This window comes from Dermatophagoides pteronyssinus, unplaced genomic scaffold (assembly GCF_027571235.1).
Source record: "Dermatophagoides pteronyssinus isolate colony J.1.1.1.1 unplaced genomic scaffold, Derpt_VIB-CSIC_2022.12 sq0002, whole genome shotgun sequence".
In the NCBI taxonomy this organism is placed as follows: Eukaryota; Metazoa; Arthropoda; class Arachnida; order Sarcoptiformes; family Pyroglyphidae; genus Dermatophagoides; species Dermatophagoides pteronyssinus.
The window spans coordinates 755,592-774,192 of record NW_027461526.1 but is presented as its reverse complement, the minus strand read 5'-3'; the positions used below and the strand labels follow the sequence as shown (position 1 = coordinate 774,192).

The following is an 18,601-nucleotide window of genomic DNA, read 5'->3' as shown; positions in this document are numbered from 1 at the left end:
GTCATCAACAAACCACGATATGTATTGATAATAAATCCGCGAGAGAGAAAAAAAAATTCAACTTTTCGATTAATCCGGTCTATGGGGTTCTGGTTTTTCACGTACATCGTAAAACATAATTTATCTAAATTATTTCATTCGATTTTGAAAAACCAAGTCTTTACGATCGAATTTTTTTTTTTTTTGTTGAAAATTCCAATTGGTATCGTATCTCAATCTATTTAAATAATATTTTTAATCAATAAAAAGAAAGAAAATCATGCTGATTTTAATTAATTTCAAAAATGAATAGAATTTATTGCAGGATTTGGTTATAATTTTTTTTTTGTAAAATTAATAATGATTTTTTTGATGATCAAAATCAACGATGGAGAATATTGAATGAATGAACTGTATGTATGATACATACGATTTTTCTACTTCTTCAGGCCGAAAAGCAAGAGAGGTCATCATTTCAATTGTAACCAAAGTGTGGGTATGATGGCTTGAATTCTTTGTATTCTCTCTGTATTGTAGAATGATCATATAGATAGAATAATTCTTTTCTATATTAGAGTAAATCTGTTTAATATCATTATGATGATGGCCATCATTCAAAAAAAATATATATATTACAGACGATATTTATATAATTTTTTTTTTAAGGATAGGTGTGTATGTCTATGTTTGCGTGTGTGGGTTGTTTATATTATTGAGATTTTTTTTTTGTTTTTTGTTTCTCTCCTTTCCCGAATCTTTCGAAAGGTAGAAGCATTCGAAAAAGATAAAAAAAACAAAATGAATAAATTGTTTGTTTGTTTTGTTTTGGTTAAGAAAGAATCCTGAACTCAAACATATCCACATTTTGATGTATCTCTATAGAGAAAGGTGCATCTTTTCTTTTTTTATCCATTTCAATACTTTTTTTTTTGAATTTAATGTAATCAAGATTTGGTTGATCATTAACACACACACACACTCCCTTTTATACTATACATGTGTGTTTTTTTGTTGTATGTGTTTATTTCTTTTTTTTTCATCGATCGGTAAATAGTTTTTTTTTTTTTTTTTTTTGGTTATGAATTCTTGAATTCTTGAACATCGAAACATTCGAAACACGCACACGCATACACAATAAATCAGAATTCTATTCAAAAATTATATAGGTTTGTTGGTATACCACTACATTAAAAACAAATTCGATTCGAAATTCGAATCCTGCTCATTTGTAAAGTTTTTTTTTCTTCTTGATCATCAATTTCCAGACGCATGTGTTTCAAATTCTTGGTTGTTTTTTTTGTATTTCGGTATGTATGCATTGTGTGTGTATGTGTGTTTTTCTTTTTGGATCACCAAATGAAAAAGTCTCGTCTGGAACTTTTCTTCTGGATCTCATGAGTCGACAATGAAGATGATGATGATGATTGTGGCCGCGGTCACATCTTTTTTTGTGCTTTACAAGGTTTGAGCCTTGTTGTTTTTTTTCTTTTCTTCGGTAATTCTGTGTTTAAAGTCTTAGTGTTGTGCAAAGTAAAACAAAAATTGATGTAAAATTTCCCACATATCAACAAACAAACATACACACACACATAACATACAAATTGATGATGCGATGAATCGATGATCAATTTATATTATTTTTTATTGAATTGAAAATTATATTCGACAGCAATACTAATAGAAAATTAAAGTACAAATTCATTCGTTTCTTTTTTGAAATTCCTATTTCAACAAAAACAAAATATGGATATTGTAAAAAAAAGCCGGGCGTGTCTTTCTTAAGATATTCTTTCATCAAGACCCCATAGGCTCTAAACATCAAATTATCAAATTATAATAGTTTCATTTTCGATATTGACTTTAATAATTCATAGGAATTTTTTTTTTTTTTTTTTTTTTGGTTCTGATTATGTATGTTTGTTTGGTGAATCAAAAAAACCGAACGAAAATTCTGAACACTGGCATTTTTCAAATTCATTTTTTGACTGCCAAATCTTTTCTTTTTTCTGCCAAGATGTTCTAATAATTAAATATGAAAATAGAATAAGAATTTTTTTTCAAAGTTCCAAATAAAAAATTGACAAAAACAACATTGATTGCCTTTTTTTTCGAATATTCTGCCAACAATTTTTCATTTGATTTCAAATTTACATCATTTTCTTTTATATCATTTTATTGATTGCAATTCTGTTCTGTTTCTGGTAAGTGAAATTAATTTTCCTATCTGGCTTTTTTTTCTCTATATATCAAATAAATATAATTAACTAATTGATTAATAATATTTCTTAGCGCCTTGTACACACGCTTATTTTTTTGATTTGATTTGTATGTTTTCTATGATACAATTCAATTAATAAATCAATCAATCAATCAATCAATCAAAAAGCTTAACGGCCCATTTAGGGCCATTGCTTCTACAACAATAATTTTCCACCGTTCTCTGTCATCCGGGATATTCGATGAAAGTGGTCGGCCAAGTTGTTCCAGGTCCTTTTCCACGCTGTTCCGCCACCTCTCCTTGGGTCTGCCTCTGCCCCTGGAACCGGCAGGTTTATAGTTGAACGCCTGGTTCAGCAGCCCGTTGTTTCTCCAAACGTGGCCCATCCATTCGATTCTTTTTCCCCTGACGTATCCCAAGATACTTGTACGCCCAAAGCGTTCGTACAGGTCCGCGTTGTGCCTTCTTTCGAATTGATTGGATACCGGGTTGAAGATGGGCCCAAATATTTTCCTGAGCACTTTGCGTTCGAATACTGCTAGCATTCTCATGTCGCCTTTGCAAAGTGTCCAGGCCTCGCAGCCATACGATAAGACTGGCCTAATGTAAGCGAGGTATAACCGGATTTTTGACTGGTGGGACAATAACTTAGATTTGAGCGTTCTCTCGAGACCATAGTAACACCGGTTTGCACATTTGATTCGTTCCCTGATTTGTTGATGTGCATCTCTCGTGTTGTTCAGGGTTACGCCCAAATATTTGAAATCACTGGTTTCTTGGAAGTTGAATCCTCTCACCTCCATGACGTGAGAGGCCTGGTAGTTTTGTTGGTTTTTGACCCGTTGATCGTTAGGAATTTAGTTTTTGATTCATTAACGATTAGTCCAACTTCACTGGCGGCATCAATAAGTTTTTCACATGTCGTTTGGACTAATTGCATCGTTGTACCGGTGATGACGATGTCGTCGGCAAATGCCAGAAATTCAATTAATAAATACTAATGAATAATAATGTAATCAAGCTAAATGTTTTTTTTCTTCTTCATTTCATTTTGCATGATTTTCGCATGATGATCACATATATAATCAATCTATTTTTGATGATGTTGTTCAAAATCCTGTATTTTTTTTGTGGCCATTTTTGTCATGGTGATGATATTGATAATAATAATAATAATAACAAGGATGATGATTATCATATCAAATATTAAAAAAAAACATATTTAATGTATCAAATTCGGTTTAAATAATATGCTTCCTCATCCGTTCATTCACTTTAATGATGTTTGCAAAAATTTTTCTCAAAACAAAATATTTGTTTGTGGCTGTTTTTGTTTTGTCTTTCATTTTTCTTCTATAAACTTATCATCATGGAAATTCATTTCCTAAGAGCAAACGAGAGAAAGTTGTCAAAATTTTTCTTTTACGATTGAAATGTTACAGATCTCTATTTCAATTATTTATTATAATAATCATAAAACATTTGAAACGATATGTGTTTGAATCCAGGTTTTATTTTCATTGATGAAGTCAAAAAAAAAAAATGATCATCATTGTTGATTTTAGATTCTATCATTTTTTTATGTTGTTTAGATTTTATCACGTTCATTAAAACCAAAATAATATGTGTGTGTGTGTGTATGTTGACCCAGTTATTTAAACAACTAGCTATAAAAAAACCTTGGTTTCTATAACTCCATTTTGGTATGTTTGTGTTTGGTATGCTTAAAAGAAAATGTCAATGAGAATTGAATTATTATTTTTTGTTTAAAAAAAAAAAAAAAAGTTTATCTTCAAGATTCAAGTTTCAACAACAACAACAACTTTATTTCAAATCAATAGACAATTCACAATTTTTCAATTGTGACAACAACACATGTATTCGACAGAATCATCGACCAAGTTAAGAATATTTGGTGGTGGGGGAAAGAAGATAGATAGCAATCGTCTTAAAGCAAATTCAAAAGAGAATCAATAATAGCAAAAATCATACAACGAAGAAAAAAAAGAGAATTTGAGAACTGAATTAGTTTGGTTGAAAAAATCATCATCATCATCTTGGTTTTTTTTCAATATTCTTCAAGAAGAAAAGTTTCAAGAATTTTGATCTCTTATTGTTATTGATATTGTTTCATGATGATTTCAACTATTGAACGTCATCTGGAATGGGTGTTACATTTTACCCATCCACTAAAATAGACAGAAATAGATATATTTTTATCCATTGTCAATATAAATATAAGTTTTGTTTAAGCTTTTTTTTGGTGATATATGTACGTTACAAAGTTTATGCAATATGCTTTTTTTTATTTCAAAAAAAAACTAAAAGAAATGTACGGAAAAAAAACATCAAAAAGAACTAAGCAAACAACTCGCCCATGTGTTATATCTCAAAACACTCAGGCAAGAATTTTGCACATTTTTATTTTGTTTTGTTAATATGATTGGTTTCAGAGTAATGGTGACGATTGTGATGTTTGTTTGACATCCATATCAACATCATTACCATGATGATAATCATCATTAACAACAACACTTTTTATAATAGCATGCATAAACAGATCATTGCGTAAAATTTTTGGTTCTAACAATTGTACAAATGCATTCTGATGATTATGCTATGAATGCCAGAAATTTATTTTTATTTTTGGTTATACTATTTTCATTCATCAATTGAAAGTGATTAATCGATTTTTTCTTCTTAATCGGCAATTTTTTTTTCTTCAGCCGACAATTTCAACACTGATCAAAACCAAGACCAAAATCATTCATCATACTGGTCATATGTTCAATGGTTTTTTGTTGTTGTTGTTCATTTGTTGAAATCACTTGAAACATTTAGTTTTTCAAATATCTGATGTAAAATCAGTCATAGTTGAACATCAAATGTAAATGCCAGAATATTCTTTGTTTTTTGTTTGTTGTTGAAAGAGTTTCTTGCCATTTTAAAATTTTTAATTAATTGTTTAAGATATTATTAGTAATTTTTTTTAGGTCTTGTATACAATAGCTTTATGCGTGTTTGTGTGTGTCTGTAATTTTAAATTTGTTTATTTTAACAGAGAAAATTGATGCTATTCTTGTCTTTTTATTTTTACGAATTTTTAGATCTCCCATCACGAACATATTCTTTTTTTTTCTCTCTCTCTACTTGCGAAAATAATGATGATGTTTTTTTCCGATGAATAACTCATCATGTTGAGATGTGAATCTTTCATTCTTTCTTTTTTTGGAAATATATCATAACAATCATGCTTCAATGGTTGGCAACAATCACATGAAGACCAGACCACTATCATATCATCAATAATAAACTTTTGCTTAACGAATCGTATCAACATTATTGCTTCGTGCCAATAACAAACCTGATGTTTTTTTCTTTCTGTGCAATATGTCTATATTCATCATTGATTTTAGTGAATTGACTGTTAATCAAAATAATTCACAGTTTTTTATCATTTATTCATGAAGAAAATTTCCACATTTTTATTGAATCTAAAGATTGCTTAGTTTTCAAACAAATGGAGACAACGAAATAGAAATTGACCAAAATCGACAAATTGCTGTTTTGTTGTATAATATTAATTTCATATATTCAATCTTGAAGGTACAAAGCCATCTCTATAAATCATCGTTAACAATAACAATGATGGCATCAAAAATATTAATGATGTCTTCTAGAACGACATTATTATTGACCAATCACAATAGAAATTCCTACTACCATCAATCAACTAGATGGTTGCTATTCATATCATTATTCATATCATCGTTGGCATCCAATTCTTTACTAAATATCGAAACAACATCATTGTTTGACGAGTTCCGTATACCCGACCAACAAGCTTTTATAGGTGAAAAAATTCCATAATATTTTAAAACTTTTTTTACAATTTTTTTCTCATTTTTTTTATACAGGAAAATTATTCTACTATCAAATCGAAATTCCGAATGATGTGAAAAATTTTACTTTAACACAAGCTGGCTCCAACATTGATTCTAACAACCGGCTACCGGATTGGCTTTATTTCGATCATAGTACCGGCCTTTTATTTGGAGCTCCACAAGAAAAACGAATCTATTTCATTCAAGTAGAAGCCATGCAAAATAGTCGTAAATATGAAGATATTTTTGTGATTGAAACATTGGACCGCCCAGCTTACCTGCTGAATGGTCTTTATCGATGGCAAGATCAATCAATGCGGCAATCTTCTTATTTTCATCAATGTCGAATCGATTTAAAGCAAAATTTCCCAACTGTTAAACAAATATTTAATACGATCGTGATCGATTTATATCAGTCATTTTTTAAACATAGTGATCAAACATTTCAAAATGAACAAACATTAAAGCAATGGCTCAATCAATTCAATGTACAAGCCGTTTTTGGAGATATCAGTGGTCATGGTTCAACATTGAATAAAGAGTATCATCTTTTTTACGATGTTAAAGAATGCGAGACAGAATCTAATGGAAAACTTCAACTCGATACTAATAGTCAATTGCTTTTGAAACAATTGAAACGATCTAATATCGATTCAGAATTGATAAAAATAACCCATGGTACAATTCCTACAGACAGTAATGATGATATACAATTCAATGTTGATGCCAATCGAATTGATCCTTCCATATCACTGGCGCCATCATCTGATTCTACTCATCATCTTAATAATCATCACCAGGAGCATGACCATCATCACCATCATCATCATCATCACAAAAAAAGAGAACATCGTCGTCGAAATGCTTATGCTGATGATGAAAATATCTACGAAACACCAGCGTTGAATAAAGAATTATGGTCAACGTCAACAACATCGACAATCGATTACTCTCTAAGTAATGTTGATCAAATGACTGCATTATCACGAACTGTTATACCATCAATGGTATCCCCAACGTTCACCCGTTTAGCTAGTGATGAGATTCCAGGTGGATTTGGTGAACAATTTCATCGTATTCAGCCTACTCCAACTATTCAAACACAGGAATCAACTCGGTCCGGTCATCAACTTCATCTTCATATCCCATCATATCCACATTTGTATCGAACACCAGTATTAGTCCCAGAATTGATTAGTCAAAGTGTTAATTTAGCTTTTGATAATATAAATGACAACCTGGACCAACAATCGCCACTCTTCACACCAATATTCACAACAAGCACAATGTCAACATTGCAACCTTCTGCAACAATCGATTCCACTCAATCTCGTATTAGCAGCAGTAATTATGATGATAGCAAACCATTCACGGCAATCGATTCTAATGATTTGGGAAAAATTTCAATTGATTCCGGAAATATAAATCTTTACAATTCATCCACAAGTACAACAACGTCGACAAGTACAACAGAACATTCAACAACAATATTAAATCATCGACCTTTTGTTAATAAACGTATCAGTAAATTGAGTATTACTGCCGGAAAGTTTTGGCAATTTACTATACCGGAAGATACTTTTTATGACAAAGAAGATGGTAATACACGCCAATTAAGAATCGGTTTCTTTATGGATTCAGAAATATTGCCTGCTGATTATTGGATTCAATTCGATAATGAAAACCAATACTTGTATGCCTTGCCGACTGATGATAATATTGGTCGATATCGATTCAATTTAGTTGCAGTTGATCTTCAAGGTGGTGAAGCGACTGAAATTCTGGAAATTTATGTACGACAATCACGACAATCACTTTCGTACACTCATAAATTTATTTTGGCCAATATGACCTGGGATAATGATCGATATCCGGAACGGATTCAAGCTGTTTCGTCTATATTGCAAAGAATGTCAATTCAAGTGTTTGAAGAGATGCCTTCCGGTGGTCTAACCGAAGCTGCTCAACGACAAGCTTTATTAAGGCATATAAATGTTTTGAATATACAACAAAATCCAGAATCACTTCAATGGTAAGTGGTTTTTGTTTTTATCAAACTCATGTTTATTTTATGAAATTTTTCTTATATTTTGAAGGTCAATTACTTGGACAAATGATTCATTACGACGGCATCCTTGTCCTGTTAATGAAATCAACTTGTTATTTAGTCGACTTTATGATATAACATATCCTGAAGATGAATTCGGCTTCATGTCTCCTTCACATGAGCTTCGTTCGGCCGTTTCTCCTGATTTCAAAATTGAACACGTTAAACGTATATTTATAGGACGATCTGCTTGTGGTAGTTATGCGACCGCTGTTGATTCAGCATCTGCATCAAGACACAAAGACAAAATTGTTTTTAGCAATCGATTGAATCGAATCGGTCCATATAGATTAGGCAGTGCATTCAAGTTTCAGATACCAAAAGATACTGTTTATTCAATGACTCGTCAAGTAGACACAAGACAGTTGGCGTTATCAGTGGCGCCATTGGAACCAGAAATTGATCTTCCGGAATTCATTTACTTCGATACTCACGAGCAAACTATCTACGGCTTGCCGTACAAACCAGAACATATTCGAACGTATGAATTGAAATTAATTGCCGAAGATACGGTTCATGGTGGTAGCGAGCATGATATTTTCATATTAGATGTTGAACATGATGTCAACACCAGAGAAGATTATTTGTTCGAAATAACAATGAATTTTCTATATCGTAATATTGAACTTACATCTCGATCACAGCAACGTTTGACATCAAAAGATTTTTATGAAGTTGCACATGCATTATCAACGCGATTGATGGGAAATTCTAATTTGGAAGCTTTTCGTATGTTGGACATCAGTCGACATCGTTTTACCAAAATTGCCGAGCCTGTTGAACATTTACCTTATATAAATAGTAATGTTCTTCTTGAAAATTATGAAGTTACCTCGAATTCATTGTTACTTGAGGATGATATTGATAAAAATGTTGAACATCACGTATCCGAGAACGAAAAACAGGTCAAACGTCATTTACATCATCATCATCACCACCACCATCCTCATGATAAAAGATTGAATAATCATCATGAGACAAGTTTAATAAGGCCTGTTAGAGCCATCAGTAGTCTTCAAAGTGATTATTTCTACGAATTTGTTTGGACCAATCGTACATTAGTGACCAGTTATTCACATTCCCAAAATGCCCTTGGTGGCGGTTCAATATTTGAGACCAAAACTTGTCCGAAGAAAATCATTCAAGAAGACATCTATCATAGATTATTTCCCCGAAATACACAAGAGTTTTTATCTAATGTTAATCTAAATAATAACATCACCAGTATGGATGTACTTGATATTTACAATCAGCTTTTCGATCCACTGGAAGCTAATTTAAAATTCTTGAGCGTCGAATGGATACCTAAATCTGTATGTTCTAATAGTCCTGGATTAGAAAACAGAGTGCTGGGCGCTAAACCAATTAGAGATACATCGGCTGAAGATGATGGCGATGAAGATGAAAGTGTCAACTTAGATGATTCAATAGCTGCAGCTGAAACTGAGGATCCATCAATTAATATATCAATGAATCCAGATGACAATGAAACACCCGATGTGGATGAATATCCTAATATGCATTATTTTGGTGATCGGTTGTTAGCAATGTTGATTCCACCTATTGCCATATTAATTGCATTGTTATTCGCTGTTACAATTGGATGCTGTTTTCATCGTGCCAATCAACGTCGTAAAGCTATGGGTGCGATGGCACCATATCACGATGAATCACCAACATTATATCGGCAAAGAATACCTATACAATTGGAATTTGAACGTGGTGGCCTACGAGGCAGTGGTATCCATCCTAGCGAACAAGAATCTATGCTAGATTCTAAATTCGGAAGACATCCGGTCAGTAAATTGTTGATTCATAATTAAATTGAAGTTTCTTATTTATTCTTTTTCCATTTTCTCACATAGGTGCAAATAATGCCTCCAAAACTTCGCGGAGGTCCACCATCTAACTTACCGGCTGCTCAAGCTGCTGCTAGTCATCATGGCCATAATACTGGTGGTCCACTTCGTCATCCGAATCTACCTTATCAGATGTTGCCACAACAATAGTCTGAACAATTCAGAACACATTTTGTTGTTGTTGCTCGGGTGCCTTGTCCATAGCGAACATTCAGAAATAAATAACGTCTAATTGATATGCAGAGAGAAAAAAAGCCTATGCAATTACCGCTTCTGATTTTAAATTTTCTTCATCACATGGTGTTCAAACATATTTCATCAACTTTAGATTGTTTTCTACTAAATTATTAATCGCATTGGTTTTTCTAATGGTTAACTTATTATTTGTGTTTATATTCAATTGTACGAATCATCAAATTCAGCAATTTTTTAAAAAATTTGTATAGTATTTTATGTTCATTCTTCAATCGTTTTCGTTTAATTATGGCTTTTTATTCAGATCAACATTTTTGACTTGTCATATGTTTAATAAATTCACCCAAAAATTGAAAAAAAATCATTGAATACTTATTGTTTTAAATGACTATCCAAGCAAATTTTTCGCGCTGACTTATTATTCTTTTAAAATCCAATAATCAAACAGTGGCACCATCTCTCGCAAAATTTCACAATAAAAAAAACAGAACAATTGATTTTTATTTTAATCAACGAAATTGAAATTAAAAGATAAATTTGGGAATAAAGCATGATATACAGAGAGATAATGTTTGTAAGTGTTTATATATAAAAAAATGGTGTATTCATTGTTGATTTGCAATGGCAATGATTATTTAATTGAAAGTGCTCTATTATAATTGTAACAAAAATGAAAGAAATCATAAGGGAAATATAATGACAAAAAAAATCATTATTATTATCATTTGGAATGAAAATATTAAAAGAACAGATAAATTGAAATGAAATGAAACAAAAAAAAAGTAAAAATTAATATTTCAGTGTTGTAAAATCTAATCAGAATATTTTTTTTCAAATTGTTTAATGTGGAAAAAATTGTCGATAATGTAGTGGTACATAAATGTAGTTGCTTGATTTTTTAAAAAATGATTAAATTAGAAGAATTCAAACACTTTGGACAATTTTAGAAGAAAAAAAATGAAAACATTCTATACAAACATACAGACAAACACATATATATAAAAAAAGAATAAAAGTAGTGAGATGCATGAATTTGACAGATATATGAAGAAATAATAAATCTTGAGATTGAATTGCCTAATATCAAAAATGTATTTCCATCAATTGATTTTTTTTTGCTTCAATTTTAATCAAAGTATTTCTTCGGTGCAACATAGATGAGATGGACGCACGCATTAAATCGAATGGACATATGTGACGACCGAAAAAAAAGAAAAAGAAAAAACAATACAACTAAAACAAAATCTTGACGTGTGCTGACTAGAGGAGATAATCCGAGGCAAACCAAAAGCCAAATGATGAGAACCAATATTTGTAAAAAAATGATTATGTTGTAAACCCCGAAAAAGATGATTTTTTAAAAATAAATTTTGAAAATTTGAATAAAACGAAAAAAAATAAAAATAAAAAGAAAATATTTTTTAAATGGCTAATCTTCTTAAATATCGGGTGATGAATAATTGGTTGTTTTTTCTATCAAACTTCAATCGGATCTTCTTCTATTTCTTCGTTTTTTATTTTAATATCCGATTCCTGACCATCGTTGATATCATCCCTGTTACGTGAACGCTTACGATAAGATGGTGATTTTCTAATAACTTGTTCTTTTTCTTCTTCTTCCTTCGCATATTGGTCTTTGTCTTCGAAATCTTTATTGTCGTTACTATCTTCATCCTCAAATCCTTCTTCTTCAACAATTAATTCTTCTTCATTTTCTATATCATCTTCATCATCAAAATTTTGTTTCCTTTTTGTTGACTTTTTAGAAACATCTATTTTTTCTCGTTTATAATCCTTTCCATCATCATCATCTTCATCGACTAAAGATTCTTGATCATCTTCCTTATTGTTAGTCGCAATATTAGACGAAATTGTTGTTTGTGGTGATGCAGTTTCCACATCTAATTCAGATTCAATATCTACACCACTAGCATCACCATCAACAGAACATGATTCTGCTCCACTGTTCACGGAGCATTCTTCTTCTTCTTCCTCTTCATCTTCATCAACATCATCATCGATATCTTCATCATCATCATCTTCGATCATAGTTGCTTCGCTATTATTACCATCTAATGATCCATTTGATTTTTTATCTACAGAATTTTTTTTGTAATTTTGGCTATCCGATGGATTGCCATTCATTTTTTTATTCATTTTCCATGCGTTTGTTAAATCAGGTAGTAGCGGATATATTTTTTGCAGTGTTTCCAATGCAGGATTACCTGCGGCCAGAACATCATTCAGATTTTGACCACCACGATTCATAGCGGCAACAACCGCTGCAGCAGAATGTGAATTTTTAAGATGATTGCTATTGTTATTATTTTTGTTCATCACTTTACCCATAAATGAACGAATCTCGCCAAAATAACTATCATCTAATGGTATATTTGGTTGCTGTTGTTGTAAACGTAAAAATTCTTTGATTCGTTCTGGATCAACCATAGTGGGTGGAAGAGATGACTGTGATGTTTGTGATGGCAATGTTTGCTGATCGCTTTCATGCTTTTTCAAATGTCGATCTAGATTGGTTTGTTGTCCGAAGCATCGATCACATAAATGACATTTAAACGGTTTTTCTTTGTTATGAATATTACGGACATGTCGTTGCAGATTCGATGAAATCGAAAATGATCGTTCACAATATTTACATTTGTACGGCTGTTCCCCAGTATGTGTTCGAAGATGTCGGGTAAGATTAGCTGAACGTGGAAACATTTTGCCACAGTAACGGCAAGCATAACGTTCTTTACCAGAACGATGTGAAGTCAATGGATTCGGTGGAACAATTTTAGTAGGCAAATGTGGATGATGATGACCAGAGTTGAGGTATCGATGTTTTGTCGATGAATGTTGTGGTTGTGTATTTGAAGATTTCCTTGCTGATGCTGAAGACCCTTTCGATGGATTAGATGCTGATGTCGAATTCATAGAAGACGGAACCGCTTTTTTCACCATTGCAGGAGATTTATCAATGGAATTTGGTGATGATGTCGAAATCGGAGTGGACACAACATTCGACGTTGTTGATGTAAAGGTGTTATTACCAGCTATGCTAGCACCGGAAGATTGAATAGGAAATCCATTTGAGTATCGATGCTGACTATGTGGATGATTATGATTCACAAGTGAAGCTGGTGGTTGATGATGAACACCGGGAAATGCTGATAAATTTGGACCAAAAAACGGAGATGATCCAGATGAATGATATGATGAAGACGTTTTCGATGATGGAGAAGATTGCTGCTGTTGATGCTTTGAAGACGTTTTATTGTTTTGTTGCTGATCTTGAATCAGTTTTTGCATCATTTGAAAGGATTCAAGCCATGAATTTGATTGTTGCTGAGCAATCGATGTTTGATTTGATGGAACACGTGATCCGGATACTCCATATGGTGATGATACTTTTGTAGATGTTGCCATTGAAGACAAAAATGGATTATCATTTTGATTGTTTACGTTAACACTATTAGTCATCGGTTTATTTGCGTTGTTCGCCATCAAGAATCGATAATGTTCGAACAAAAATTGGTTCCAATCAAATTGTTGTGCATTCAGTGCTTGTTGTTGTTGATGTTGCTGTTGCTGTTGAATCATTGCAGCTGCCGCTGCTGTCGGAGGATCCATAGCAGCTGCAGCCGCAGGATTACCGTAAAGAAAAGCGGTTAACGCTTGTTGTTGTTGCCGAATGAGATGATCATTTGTCGATGATACTGATGATGATGGTGAAGAGCCGAAATGTTGATTGGACATTGCGGCGGCCATTGCTTGTTGTAACATTACGTTATTGGATGATGCACCAGCTGTTTGTAAGAATGAATCCAATCCTGTTTTATGATGTTTCAATAATGTTGGACTCATAGTTGGCCCGAGACCAGATGGTGAACTTAAATCAAGTGGCTTTTCATCAGGATTATGTTTTTTACCACTATTATCATTATTAGTCGTTTGATCTAGAAAAGAATTAATCGAAAAATTGGTAGACTTTTTCGTTTTTTCCGGTTCATCTTGAACATTATAATTTGGTGAATCTTTACCGGTAGCGTTTTTATGAAAGAATTTCGATTGTATTGACTGTGCCAATGCAGCGGCTGTTCGGTAATCGAAATTCGGAGATGCAATACTACCAGATCCAGCACTGGTATTTGTTGAATTAAATGGAAACATATTTGAAATTGATTCAGTGGTAGATACGTCCTGATGATGACTAGTTTGCGAAGAACGACGATTATGGTGACGATGGTTATTTGTATGATGATGTTGTGATGATGTTGTCGACATCGCTTTATCGTCTTCGTCGGAATTTTTCACTTTTGTTTTATTTTTATCGATACTTTCTAGCTCGTTTGATTCTTGATTATCGCTAATCGATTCTTCAAGTGACTTTGTTTCTAAATTGTTTTCCGAATTACTTGCTTGTTTGGAATCAATATGCAGAGATGGAACGTTTTCTTCGCAATTGTTTGAATCTTCAGAATGTGATGAAACTGAAGAAGAACGTGATGAAGATCTTTCTGTTTCGTCGTCGTTTTTATTATTCAATTTATTGCTATCGTTCAATTCAGCACCATCAATTGAAGTTTTATCATTAAATTCCTGAAATCAAAGAAATAAGACAATATATTTTAAAATGAAAAATTGACTTACCTGTTTGTCTAAAAGTTTATTTTCAATCTGATCATTAAGAAATGTTTGTTGTAACAATAAAGGATTAAAAAGGTGGCTTAGAAGTGGATTGGCAGCAGCTGCAGCAGCGGCTAAAGCAAAAGTTGGATTCTGTGAATTCTGAAACAATTGAAGCAAATTCGAATTAATGTTATCATCACTAAATTGTGACAATTCAGTGTTGTTTGAAAAGATAGGAGAATTAAACAGATTTGAGATGCCAGTTTTATGCTGCTGATTCGATTGATTAGATATTTGTTTTTTAAGATTATTTTCACAACTATTTCTTGATGTTGTCGAAGTTGTTGGAGAAATTAAAACACCGGTTGTTATTTTTGAATTTTGTGTAGAATTGGAAGTAGAATCATTACAGAAACGTTTATGTTTTGTTAATGCAGTAACGGTTGAAAATGATTGCGAACAACGATCACAACGAATTTGTAATCGACAATTAGCATGCATTCGTTTGTGACGACAAAGATTTGAAAATTGAGTGTAAGCTTTTGAACATACTTCACAACGAAATGGTTTCACAGATGAATGTATATGAGTATGTTGTTTTAGACCGGAACTTGTAGCAAATGTTTTACCACATTCAGGACAAGCATGAGCACGAGCACCTAAATGTTGACTACGAACGTGTCGTTGTAAATTAGATTGATCAGTAAAAGATTTACGACAAGCTTCACATGAATAACGACGATTATGATCATGAGATGCTTGATGTCGAATTAAATTTGAACGCCAATGAAAAATTTTTGTACATTGATCGCAACGATATTCACGATTTTCACTTTCATTTGGATCTAGCAATGAATTTTGTGAATCATCATAACGGCCATTTGAATCATTTGATTCTTCATCATTTGGTGGTTGTTCATCATTTTCATCATCATAACATTCATCGTCATCATCATCATCATTATTATTATCGGCAAAATGTTCCGATTGTTGTTTACAACTTTTATCTTTAAATGACAAATCTTGATTTTTCAATTCGTCTCGATCTATTTCTTCGGCATTAGATTTACATTCATTATCACCATTATCGCCAACAGATTTCGATTCCACATCCGAGCTATTTGTTTGAGAAAATAATAAAGAAAATTGATCAGAATTTTTAGGTAAATTTAAAATATCGGTTAAATATTGTGCAGCTAATTCGCATTCAGACTGGCTGCTGTTGACTGGCTTTTCTTCAGACATTTTGGCGTCGGTCATGACAGAAAATTCTTTTCAATCTTTTGTTTTCTTTTTTTCTTTTTTTTAGCAAATGGATTGTATGATTCGAAACAAATAATAATTTTATTCACAAATCCAACAATATAAGAAAATGCTAAATGATAAAATGACTTGGCATAAAACAAAAATCTAACGATAACAATAAGAATCGAACTATTATAATTGTTAACAAAAAATTGATCGTCGCCATCATTATCGAACAGACGAAAAGTTCTAATTTCTTTTTTTTTACAGTAATTTTTCACTTTTTATGAGGGGTATCTTTTTTTTTGTAAACATTAACAGAAATTTTTATAAATTACCAATCATATGTGATTATTACTGTGAGCGGAGAAAATTTAATGAATTAATTTTTAATTTTTTGAATTTTTTTTTATTCGTCGACGACGAAAGGAAGTTTCGTAACAAAATCATAACAAATAAATTTACAGAAAAAACTTGTGTCCACTTGTGTTATTTCTGAAAAGTAATTGCTCCAATTTCTCTGTCTCTTTTTCTACATCTCACCAATTGAATCATCTTTAATGTAACAACAGCAAAAACTTTCTCTTCCAAGAACATGAAGATAATCTTGTAGATTTCTTAAATTCATTTACCATGATTTTAAGGAACAACATTGTGGTGATAATATTTCAATTTTTTTTTGTTTTTTTTTTTTTTATAAATAAGATTATAATCGAATCCTCTGTATATATTGTTGTTGTTGATGATTAATCCTTTTATCATTTTCAGACGATGTACAAACTTTATCAGATGTTAAAAAAAAGAAGAAGATATATAATTCACAACTATCCTACCCACATAATTCATATGCACATCCATGAGAAAAATCATTATTATTTTTCAATGATGATGATGATCATCGAATGAAAATTTAAAGATCTAAAAACATAAAAAACAGATAATTTATGAATACTATTTAATGTACATCATTATAATTTGGTGAAGATCATCATCATCATCATCACTTCATGCTAATAAATATTATCTATCTATCGGACAGACAAATAGGTCATAATTTTCTTCAATGAAAATACTTCATGATCAACAACAACAACAAAAAAAATGTTCATAAACACTATTGAAAGATGGATTGATCCATCCATTTTGTCGATTTTTGAAACATTCATTCATTCATTCATTCATTTTATTATTCTATTCAACAAAATGTTAATCCTAATCGAATCCGAATAGTTATTGTATACAGACTAACGTTTCGAATTCTGAAATATGTTTTAATGAACATCTTTCTTTCTTTTTCTGTTCATTAATTAAGATGTTTATGCGTTAATTAGATCTTTATTTTAAAGGTGATAATCATTGATTCATTAATTTGTTCAAATTATAAGACGAACATTATTGTTATGATTATGATGATGATGATGATGACCGTGGTGATGAACGGCCATAACATCATTGTTTTAATTACTAAACAATTCAAAAACGAACACGAACCAAACCGAACAACAATAAGGTGAGGTGTTAATCGTTTAAATGTGATAATGTAATAATCAACAACAGCAAAAAAGTCGTTATATTTTCATTATTCAATCCGTATATGATGTATGTTCACACACACACACACACATTCATCAAGAATGATGGATTAATCGAAAAAAATGAACAACATCCGATGAAGATTAGGAAAGAGAAGAAAAAAAATGTTAAACTCATTCTATCAAACAGATGATGATGATGAGACTCGAATATAAAAAAAATAGATGAGAAAAGATGAACGAAACTAACAAAAAAAACGTTAAGATCCTATACGATAATTTATCAACACCTATGTTTGTGGCAATTATGTATAACTGACAACAACTTTTCCAACAAGATAATTATAATAAAATGCCGGTTGCAGAAAAAAGATGTTCCACAAAGAAGGACCACATTTGATCTTTTTTTTTCGTTGTTGTTCACACATAATAATAACATTAGGAAATTTTTTAATCTTGTTTCATAAGTTTTGTTTTAAATCTTTTCGTTTTTTTTTTACTTTTTGATCGGATGATTCTTAAAATTATCTTTTGTTTTGTTGTTCAAAGTCATTCTAAATATATTTTTTTTTTGTTTCATTTTTAATTTCTTTTAAGATTTTTTTATTTGAAACATAAAAAAAGTAATGATCTGATCCGATTGATCGATTCGATTGATTATGTTTTCATTTCAAATATCGTAGGAGACATTGAACTAGAAATTGAAAAGGGCCAACAACAACAACAACATCAAAAATTAGGTCGTTCCAAAATGTTCAGCCCAAAATGAAAAATTTCAACAAGTTTTATGATTATTAATATATTTATTGACTTGATATTTTTTTTTATTTTCCTTGAATTTTGAATTCAATAAATTTATCGATTGTGGTTATAATTAATCAAAATGAAAAAAAAATTATTCATAATTTCATCTCTGGTAATGAATCTATGGCCATTTTTTTTTGCATTTGAAT

At 31.4% G+C, this 18,601-nt stretch overlaps 2 protein-coding genes across 3 annotated transcripts in view; one reads left to right on the top strand and one right to left on the bottom strand.

The window, feature by feature from the left end:
- The first annotated feature begins 4,839 nt into the window (after positions 1-4,839).
- On the top strand, positions 4,840-10,603 carry LOC113797411 (uncharacterized). Of its 2 annotated transcripts, none has more exons than XM_075824818.1 (5): positions 4,840-5,084; positions 5,305-6,050; positions 6,115-8,113; positions 8,178-9,984; positions 10,054-10,603. In XM_075824818.1, exons 2-5 carry the CDS (start codon positions 5,843-5,845, stop codon positions 10,195-10,197), a joined length of 4,158 nt encoding a protein of 1,385 aa, XP_075680933.1. In that variant the 5' UTR covers positions 4,840-5,084; positions 5,305-5,842; the 3' UTR covers positions 10,198-10,603. The 2 variants fall into 2 exon arrangements, with proteins under 2 accessions (XP_075680933.1, XP_075680934.1); XM_075824819.1 differs by having other exon boundaries at positions 4,841-4,990.
- Positions 10,604-11,640: 1,037 nt separating this feature from the next.
- Positions 11,641-18,601, bottom strand: part of LOC113797410 (uncharacterized) — a 41,521-nt gene continuing 34,560 nt past the window's right edge. The window contains exons 5-6 of the mRNA XM_027347778.2: positions 14,893-15,988; positions 11,641-14,841 (exon numbers count right to left, since the gene is read on the bottom strand). Of these exons, the coding sequence (XP_027203579.2) occupies positions 11,719-14,841; positions 14,893-15,988 (4,219 nt within the window). The 3' untranslated portion in view covers positions 11,641-11,718. The remainder of the gene's footprint in view (positions 14,842-14,892; positions 15,989-18,601) is intronic.

Bases quoted from the DNA above. Each gene is read 5' to 3' on its own strand.
- LOC113797411 (XM_075824818.1), top strand. From the start codon at position 5,843: ATGATGGCATCAAAAATATTAATGATGTCTTCTAGAACGACATTATTA. The intron at 8,114-8,177 runs GTAAGTGGTTTT...TATATTTTGAAG, and splicing joins AATCCAGAATCACTTCAATG to GTCAATTACTTGGACAAATG. The intron at 9,985-10,053 runs GTCAGTAAATTG...TTTCTCACATAG, and splicing joins CTAAATTCGGAAGACATCCG to GTGCAAATAATGCCTCCAAA.